Here is a 9,823-nt window from a genome sequence, read left to right as displayed (position 1 = left end):
GAACAGCCTGAGCAGGACTCAGCAGAGAACAATGATTTTACTTCAACTCTGACCCTATTTACCCAAATCTCCTGTGCACAGAGATCAGTCAGCTCCTACCCCCACCTGAGGTGGTCTCTCTACTCACACAGCCAGGCTATTCCTCTGCGATCTCTGTCTCCTGGTGCACAACCACTTTGGTGACCGACATGTCTGGGTGCTGCTCCTTGGCAGCCTTGATTGCCTGTGCCAGGACCTGCGGGACAGCATGGGAGAGCACGGGTTAGAGCATGTCAGAGTGTATCAGAGCATGGCACCCACCGTCCCCAAAGGGCACAAGTAACTCCAAGGTGTAAAAAAGAAAAGTGGATGCATTTGATAGAATTACAGAAGATTCCAAGTTGGAAGGAACCCACAGGGATCATCCAGTCCAGTCCAGCCCCTGTCCCTGCCCAGATCCAACAATCCCCCCTGTTCATCCCTGGAGCTCTGGCAGCCTCGGGGCCGTGCCCATTCCCTGGGAACCTGGGCAGTGCCCAGCACCCAGCACCCTCTGGCTGAGGGAAGAGCCTTGCCCTGATCTCCAGCCTAAACCTCCTCTATCACAGGGAGCAGAGATCGGGGCTGCCCCTCAGGAGGAGCTGCAGATCCCTGAGCTCTGCCCTCCGTGTCCTCTGCTCCAGCTGAACACACCCACTGCCCTCAGCCACTCCCTGAATGGCTCCTCCCGACCCTTCACCGTGTCCACAGCCTCCTATGTAATCTCTCTAATTGTTTTAGGTCTTAAACTGTAGTGCCAAACACTGCCCCCAGGACTTCAGCCACACACTTTGGTGACTTTTGGTGCTATTACATTATCTCTGAAAGAAAAAGCCCTATTTGAAGAATACACCCCATCTCTCCATGTCCCATGGCAGAAGATGGATGAGAGCAATTAAGCATAACCTGGTTATTCTTCCAGCAAGTATGATAGGCACATTTCAGACATCTCAGACATTTTTTGTTGGAGTTAATAAACTAGATCTTGTCATAAGAATATTTTCCACCCCCATGATACTTGTGACTAAATTTAAATTCAAAGTAAAATTATCTGATGACAAAATCATCACTTCCAACACACGCAAGAGGCCAATGAGGCTGAGTCATGAGAAAGGTTTCATATAAAGCTAAAGAGATGTAATGACTTCTGGCACTATAGAGTAGCAATAGTGCTTCAAAGTTATGGAAAAATGAATGCAGATCAGCCAGATGTCAAGGAAAACTTTTATTTCACGTTTTTATGGATTTTTTAAAAAAGCCTACAACTGTCCAAAACAATTCTGGAATCAAAACTTTGCTGCCAACATCAGTTTCAGAATAGAAGTCAGCTTTCCTGGTTCAGCTGCATAATGTCAAAAAGGAATTTATTACTGATATAGAATCATAGAATGGCTTGGTTGGAAACGGACGTAAAACCTCATCGCATTCCACCCCTGCCATGGGCAGGGACACCTGCCACTAGACCAGGTTGCTTTAAGCCTTGTCCAACCTGGCCTAGAACATTTACAGGGATGGTGCAGCCACAACTTATAAAAATATTAAGTTTTTTCTCTACCCCAGTAAAATTTCCCTGGGTCATTTTTTGGCCACACTGTCTTTTAACAGGCAGCCTGACTGATTTTTGCCAGCTCTGGGAAACTCTTTTGGATCATAGCCACACTCCTACCTGGTCATGGTCTACATCTGCATCTCCTGTGATAACAATTCTCTTCTCAATCCGTGTCTCTGAAATGCCACCTTTCACAGTCTAGAACAGAAGGAAAAGCTGTTGTTAGTGCAGAGTACAGAGGATTTTGAGCTCACTGGGGCTGCCTGTCTAAAGATGGCACCCAAAAATAGTGTCACCAACTAGCACTGCTGTACCTAGCATTAGAGTCACAGGGGAAACTGCTGCTGCTCAAGGAAAAACTGTCAGAAGAGTTATTTTTTATAGCTGAACCAGGGAAGAGCTTTTCCTCAGAGTACAGCTCTTCCTGCTGTCCCACAGACAGCCAGAGTCGGTGTCAAGACTGCTGCAATTAATGCATAATCCAAAGATTTAACACTGGCAAAACTGAACCCCTCGTGCTTTGCTCCAGGTACTAATCATGTATTTGAAAGGACCTTCCAAAAACTTCTTTTTCCTCTCATTCATCTCTGCCTATCTCGCCATCTCTGTAGTTTGAATCAGTGTTTTGTGGTGGTCCCTGGTGTTACCTTGGTGATCTGGGTGGTGGTGGTGCTGCTGGTGGTTTCTGAAGTGATGGTCTGGGCAGTGAGCAGGATGCCAGGGTCTAAATCCCCATTGCCACCATCTGTCTGTGGGATACAAGAACAGGCCATCAGTCCCTGAGCAGTGGGGACAGAAGAAGGGGCTCCACATCAGCAGAGCCAGACAGAGGACACTGAGGACAGCAGCTCCATCGTGGACCACAAGACATAAGTCAACCTGTGCCCAGGTGCACAAGAGCTGGGCAGGTCTCTGAAAGCTCAAAGTCCCTGTGCTTTAAGGCTGGAAAAGCACAGATCCTTCAGGGAGGACCTGTGACACCCCTCAGACTGGGAGGGCTGGGATGTACCCAAATCTGAGCATGCTGCTGGCCCCGCAGTGCTGGTCATACCATCCACGCCTGAACCATGACAGGAGACCAACAGAGACACCAATCCCAAATTCCACCTGCCTGCATCCGTGGATATCAACAAAGCCAAGAGCACAATCTGATTCAGAAGGTACTTGTCACCCTTCCTCCCTCCTGACAACACCTTGCACATCCCTCACTTTATGCTCTGCAGAAGCAAAGAACATCCAGATGTTTGCTGAAACAGGAATAACTTTTAGAGCTGGTTCTTGGATCTCATCCTGTCTGACTTGACCACTCAAGGTCTGCCAAAAATCTCAAACTAAGTCATCCTGACCAGCTCATCCTGGCTGCGCTATCCATGTCCCCACTGGGCAGCGACCTCACTCAGCACTGGGACAGTATCTGGAATTACCACAAGGTGGGACCATTTTCCACAGTCTCCCGAGATCTCATGGCACATCACACCCTGTGCATACATGGCCATCCTGGAGATCACTTTTCCTTCCCATTTACCAGTTAGAGCAAAACTCCTCTATTCACCTACACACTTGCTGAAAGCCAGGGCAATGCTCACCACCATTGTCTGAATGATTTATCTGATGCTGCAGTTGGGAGGATGCTGAGCAGCCACAGCATTCCTTATGAATCATGAGATTCCTGCATCCATAACAACATCCCACAGTCACTTCACTGCAACAGCAGAGCACGTGCTGCTGCTGACAGCCAAAGTGATGGCAAAGCCAAGCTGACACAGGCTCCAAAATCTCAAATACATAAAGAAAGGCCGGGAGGGATGGGGGTATTCAGCCTGGAGAAGAGAAGGCTCGGGGGGACCTTAGACCCCTTTCAGGGCATAAAGGGGTTCCAGGAGACCTGGAGAGGAACTGGGGACGAGGGATGGAGGGACAAGACACAGGGAATGGCTTCCACTGCCAGAGAGCAGGGCTGGATGGGATCTTAGGAAGGAATTGTTCCCTGGCAGGGTGGGGAGGCCCTGGCACAGGTTGCTCAGAGAAGCTGTGGCTGCCCCTGGATCCTTGCATGGCAGTGTCTAAGGTTGGATGGGGCTTGGAGCAGTCTAGGATAGTGGAAGGTGTCCCTGCCCACAGCAGGGGGCTAGAACTGGGTGAAGTGTTAGGTTCCTTCCATCCAAAACCATCCTGTGATGCTGTGATTAAAACCTGTTTTAGACTGAGGATTAATTTTAACCTCAGCAATGAATCCATACCTGCATATCCTCTGCTTCATAACATTGCTCCACTAAGATTTTCACTTCCCAGTCACCACATGCCCACTGAGGTTGCATTTCATACAAAAATGTGGTGTTTTAACAACCATTTCAGTCTTGAAACCTAAGGATGACCAAGTAATTTATAAACCAAGTTCTGAAGAGGCATAAACAGCCTCTTTGGAGAAGCTGGGAAAACAAGACAAGGCAGCTATTGCAGAAGAAAGGCCAACTCAGGTTAACTTTGTACAGAGAGATCCACATCCTGAAGCCACCAGTAGCTGAAGATAAATTCTGTTTGCAAGCACATCTTGAAAAAATAATTACTCTTCAGGGACAGCAAAACCACTGCTCCTCTTAAAATACCAGATGCAGCTGGAAATAGTGTCCACAGCATCAGTTAATGCCTGTGCTGCACTCAGATGTGCAGAGACAGGCAGGTGCTGCTGTTTCACCCTGAGGATTTGCAAACAATACATTTACTTGCATTTAATTAACCCCCTAGGAAAGTTATCAGAACACACCTTACCTGTGCAGCTTCGTACGTGATGGTCTTTGTCTCTGTGTGGACAATAGGGACCTCTTTTGTGGGAATTTCACTTTTGACGGCGCTGGACATGTCAGAGATGGTGACAGTCTGTGTCTTCACTAGTGGGGGCTGTGAGACAGGGTTAAAAACATCTTGTAAACACCCAGTTACCATCTCCACATCCTGACTGGGCTGCTGGCAAGTGTTCTGACACTGATCTGATAAAAGCACTGTGGGAACCAAGGTCAGCCTAGAAATCTTTGGGTTTAAGTCTCTGGAACGACACACTGTTCCAAGGGCAGACATCAGGCATGAGGATTAGACAGGCAGCAAAATCGTCCAGCCCCTCCCCACACCGTGGACTCCGGTCAGCCCAAACCAGGCATTAAAGGTTTAACGAGTGTGTCACAACACTGCAGACGCTATCTCCACTGATTCTTAACTTTCTAATTACCAGAAGCTCATTGCCAGTTGCCAGAAGATGACCTTCATCTACTGATGCCAGTGTCAGATTAATGCCAACCCTGGGCACACAAAGACTTGATCACAGTTGAGCAGCCTTATCCTGGCCTCAAGAGCAACACTGTGTTATTAAAAATCCTCATGACATCTTTAACTTTTATTAAATCAATGTCAGATAAAAGAGAAAGAAAAGTAAGGATGGAGAGAAATCAGTTGTTCCACCACCTGATGATCATCCAGAAGAAGACAGAGTGAATTCAGAGCCAGTGCCTTCCCAGAGGGCTCAATGTCTGCCACCATCCCCAACCCTGCCAGATATCACCATGATCACTGGAGGGAACAGGCATCTATTGAACCAGAAGTAACATCAACACTGGAGCAGGCAAAAATCCCTCCCACTGTGGGGAGCACAAAGGCACGCACTGGATGGCACCTCAAATTTGCTGTGCTGTGCTGAGGGTCAGCTGCCAGTCCAGCCAGAGCCACAGGAGCTAAGGAGCTAAAATCACATGTTTTTTGAGCCTAAATATTGCCTTTTAATGGCAACGCCACAGGATGCTTCAATTCAAGAAGAGCAAAGGGCATTGCACTGCAGCGATTGTATTTCATGCAAAGATAAATTGAGAGGGACTCATATTTTAAGGCAAAGACAAATTGACAGTGGCTCGTACTTAATTCAAAGATAAACTGAGAGAGGCTTATTGCACTGACTGCGGGAGATTCAGTGGCTCCAAGCACGAGTCCAAGCTAAGCAAACCCAAGTCCTCTGAAGAGCTGTGGCTGCTTGCTGCAGTGTTTGGGGTCCCACTCCAAAAGTAGCCAGGGCAGGGGGTGCAGGAGCTGGGCTCACTACCTGGAAGCAGCGAATGAGCTCCGGCAGCCCGTTAGGAGCAGCTGGGTTGGGAAACTTGCCGTGTGGCTTTCTAAAGGCAAAGCTGTCTTCACCATCCTCTGCCACCTCCTCCTCCTCTCCTCCCCAGGGCTGCCGGGGAAGTGCGGCAGGGCTGGGACGGGGCTCCGGCTCGGAGAGCTCCGAGTCCTTCTCCACATCCACACAAACCCCCTTTCCACATGTTAGGTCCTCCTCGCTGGGAACCGCCTCCTCCTGCTCCTCCTCCTCCGCCTCGCTGCTTAGGGAGGAAGCACCAAAGTGCCAGCTGGGAGAAGGCTGTGAGGTGGGTGGCACTGGAGTCTCACTAAAAACTACCGACTGCTTTGAGCCCTCCCACGCAAAGTCAGTGTTAAAACTGTTCCACTCTGCCACTGCAGCCACATCCTCTTGGGAGAGAAAGTCACTCATTTTCTAAAAAGAAATGGATACACAAAAAAGGCCGGGGAGAGAGAGAGAGAAAGAGAGCAGGGAGTTAAGGAGAGCAGGAGGTCAGAAGGCATCAAGGCAAAACATCAGGTTCTTATCATATATCACATCTTCAGTAACACATGCAACAGTGGGGCTGGACACTGGAAGACCTCTCTGTTGTACCTAGTGCATTTACTGACACAGCCTTCCTGGTACATTAATAATCCACTCTCCAAAATTTTAAGGAATTAATATGAAAACAACTCTCTGCACCTAGAGGAAAAGACACCACTAAGCACTCTCTGATCAGTTTGGAATAATTTCAGTGTATCAAGTGGGGACTTGTGCACATCCAAAACTTCCATGCGCAACAAAATCCACCCACTACTTGAAAACCATCTCCTGATTCTGCTTTTAACTCCTTGAAACTGTTGCCTCACTTCCTAACAAGATTCCCTGGGCAACCAAAAAAACTGTAATTTGCACTTTTAAAATGTGAGGCCTGAAGCCTGTGGGTTATTTGGTATGATTCATTTTTTATAGCCCAGAGGCTTTCACTTTGACTGACCTCCTCTCATGGCTCAGCTCAATGGTAGGATAAGAGCAGGAGCTGCTTTATGTAGGAACAAATAGATGCTTTTTTTAGTCTAATTTCAAGAAATTACTCTTCCCCCATTTCTCATGGGTATTTTTCAGTTCTCTGCTTCTTTATGTTGAAGACAGGCTAGCTGTAAGACTTCTATTTATTAGAATTTCCAGCCTCTTGTGCTTAAGTTGTTGGGATATTGCTTAGCAAAATGCACTTAATAGGAGTGGAGGGAGAGCAAACAGCACTGACATGGGCACGTCAGACTGTGCTCACAGAGAAAGGTTATTTCTGATCCAAACCCACTTCCACATGTTTCTCCAAAGGTGTATTTAAGGGGAGACCTCAAGGCAGTATGCAGCTTCCTCTGGAGGGGCAGCTCCGATCTCTGCTCCCTGGGACAGGGACAGCAGCCAGGGAAGGGCTGGAGCTGGGCCAGGGCAGGCTCAGGCTGGAGATGAGGGAAAGGTTCTTCCCTCAGCCAGAGGGTGCTGGGCACTGCCCAGGCTTCCCAGGGAATGGGCACGGCCCCGAGGGATGGACAGGGGGGATTGCTGGGGGGTCTGGATGATCCCTGTGGATCCCTCCCCATCAAGATATTCTATGATTATCATATCCAGATCCCATTCTCATTTCCTAACACAAGACTCTACACTGCAATATTCCACAAAACAGAATATGAATGGGGTTACCAGCTGTGTACAGCTATGTCTTGTTGGTTTAAAACTTGAATTTATATACTGCCAATATCCTGACCTTCCCTTAATTCTAGATGCTAAACCTTGCATATTTTTCATGGGACCTTGAGAAGACACAGCTGATCTTCTGCGGTTTAATGGAACATGCCTTAGAGTGAGATTTCCTTATGTAAGAGCTGGAACACTACTCAGCCAAGAAAGAATCACAGATAAAACAAATAAGATTAGGCAGCTACACAAACACTGATGTATTTAAAAGGCAAAAATCTGTATACAGTCAAAACAACCTCCCAGTTCCCTTTCACAGACAGATAAAATAATTTGCATTTTGGAAGCATCTCATACGACAGATGCATAAAGGAAAGGAGAGCTGGAATGGAGCCTGTGCCGTGCATATTCTGGTCACCAGCAGAGCCAAGTGCAGCAGCAAACATGAAAGCTAGAAAGATAGAATGAAATCCTGATAAGATCAACTGATCAGAAGCACTTTTTGCCTTGCCTTCCTATTCCACTTTTAAGAAGATAAACAATGGGAAGGTATTTGTTTCTAGATAAAGTTATCTATATAAAACTACCCCTTAGGAATTTCAGCATCTGTTACAAATTCTGATCTTATCAAGATTTGTTTTAAATTGCAAATACCAAAGCATCCCTATGTTTAGGGCTCAGATTTCCAGAGTTCCAAGCTCACCTTGAGACCCAGGAAACCTGAGAGGTGCCTGGACTGCCAGCAACTGATTTCCAGGGACACAGCCCCAAACCAGTGAGGCCTAAAACAAGCACGAAGCAGTCAAACACAGAGTAAATTAAATACAGGACAGGATGCAATGCCCCGGAAGAAATAAACTGACCCAGACATGAATGCAACTAAAGCACCACCCTTGAAACACAAATCTTTGTGCCCCTGAAGACACAGTTGAAGCGTTGCAATGAAGTGATACACAATAATTCAGACTGGGGATAAATTAATAACAGGCTTCATTTCATGTTTGATACCAGTGGCCAAAAGGATTTCCTTTTCTCGGTTTTGTATAAATTGGTTTGCTTGCATTTTTTCAAGACGCTACTATTTTGGATCAGGATCTATTTGTATGACCCAGTTGCCCTGTGCTGTCAGAGTAGATGTTTTTTCATGTTGCTGTCTCTCTCTGTTGAATATTCCATTATTCCCACCCCAAATCAGACCACTATCCTGCAGAAAACTTAAGGAGTTCTAAAATGATGTCAACTGCCAGTGACTCTTTAATAAAAATTGCTAAAACCACGAAGTTATAGCACACAGTAACTCCCTACAACCATCACATGAAATGCTATGAATCCCAGCTGGTTAAAACTTCCCAGTCCTGTTCTTTCCCAGCATGACAATGGAATTATTGACGCTGTTATTAGGTTATCCCCAAACAAGGATCCACAGAAGCTCACAGGCTCAGAGTGAATGTCTAGGGATGCACAAGGAGATGATGTTGCTTTGCAGCAAACCACACTCACCAGAGAGCGCTCCCAGATCAACTGATGCTCAGTCTCATAGCTGGCAAAGCACTTGGGTAAAAAGTATTATAAAGCAGAAAACAAGAGATCCTTATTTTACAGTACCCACCACTGCCTTACAGAACTGCTTTGCCTTAAGGTAAAAATTAAAAATGTTTAGAAGCTGTTCAAAACACCCTGGCATTGAAAAGCATGGACATTATCTATGAATTTGTGGTTTTCAACGCATTTTTTCACTGCCATTGATCTGATCACAACATCCTGACCAGCCTACTCAGACAACAAATGGATACAAGATATTCTGATCAAAATTAAAAGCAATGCTGGAAAACACAGTGTGCTCAAACCTTCTGAAGACTAAATTCTGTCATGAACAAGGATCCAATATATTACACAACACACAGCAACCACCTCCCATCATTGCATTGATGACTTGGCAACATGAATCAACCTCAAGATCAATACTTCAATTACCAAAATAAGGTTGTTGGGCAGTAAGATTCCTCTGCCTACTCCCACCGGTCTCCTTCCCATCTCTTTTATGACACACATACTCTTGCATGAAGGGCTTTTTATTCCAAAATCCCTCTGCAGAGAACAAAGCAGTGGTATTGCAAGAGCTGCCTTAGTGCAGCAGCTGCAGGTGAAAAGGGGGGATAAAATCAGGGTTTATAAACGCCATCAACTGCTCATTCCACTTCATTCATTCCATAAATGAAGTTACAGCTTTGCCTTGGTTCCAGGCTCATCTCAGAAACCAACATTACGAGCAGCCAGATCTGCCCTCCTGTAATCTTACAAAACTTGGACTTAAAACTGACTCTTGACACAGCCTTAAAACACAACTTGAGCTTCAACCAGAAAAAATCCACCAGAAGCTTGTGTTGTATCACCAAGCTAAGGAACAGTGGTTCATTAGGATTATGGTTTCTTCACTTAAAAAACCCAAAAGG

The 9,823-nt window shown here is 46.3% G+C and overlaps 1 protein-coding gene across 31 annotated transcripts in view; it reads right to left on the bottom strand.

Moving 5' to 3' along the window:
* Positions 1-9,823, bottom strand: part of EPB41 (erythrocyte membrane protein band 4.1) — a 94,868-nt gene that overhangs the window by 4,230 nt on the left and 80,815 nt on the right. For 19 of the 31 annotated variants that reach the window (XM_088178344.1, XM_088178355.1, XM_088178339.1 and 16 more), the window contains 6 exons: positions 8,871-8,921; positions 5,652-6,101; positions 4,337-4,465; positions 2,215-2,316; positions 1,685-1,765; positions 128-235 (listed from right to left, as the gene is read on the bottom strand). In XM_088178344.1, the coding sequence (XP_088034470.1) occupies positions 137-235; positions 1,685-1,765; positions 2,215-2,316; positions 4,337-4,465; positions 5,652-6,101; positions 8,871-8,921 (912 nt within the window). In that variant the 3' untranslated portion in view covers positions 128-136. Of the gene's footprint in view, positions 1-127; positions 236-1,684; positions 1,766-2,214; positions 2,317-4,331; positions 4,466-5,651; positions 6,102-8,870; positions 8,922-9,823 lie in introns of all 31 variants that reach the window. The other 12 variants (XM_088178342.1, XM_088178345.1, XM_088178350.1 and 9 more) reach the window with 6 other exon arrangements.

The sequence above is a fragment of the Sturnus vulgaris genome, chromosome 24 (assembly GCF_052056855.1).
Source record: "Sturnus vulgaris isolate bStuVul1 chromosome 24, bStuVul1.hap1, whole genome shotgun sequence".
In the NCBI taxonomy this organism is placed as follows: Eukaryota; Metazoa; Chordata; class Aves; order Passeriformes; family Sturnidae; genus Sturnus; species Sturnus vulgaris.
The sequence above is the reverse complement of the archived record's forward strand: the minus strand, read 5'-3'. Positions and strand labels throughout refer to the sequence as shown.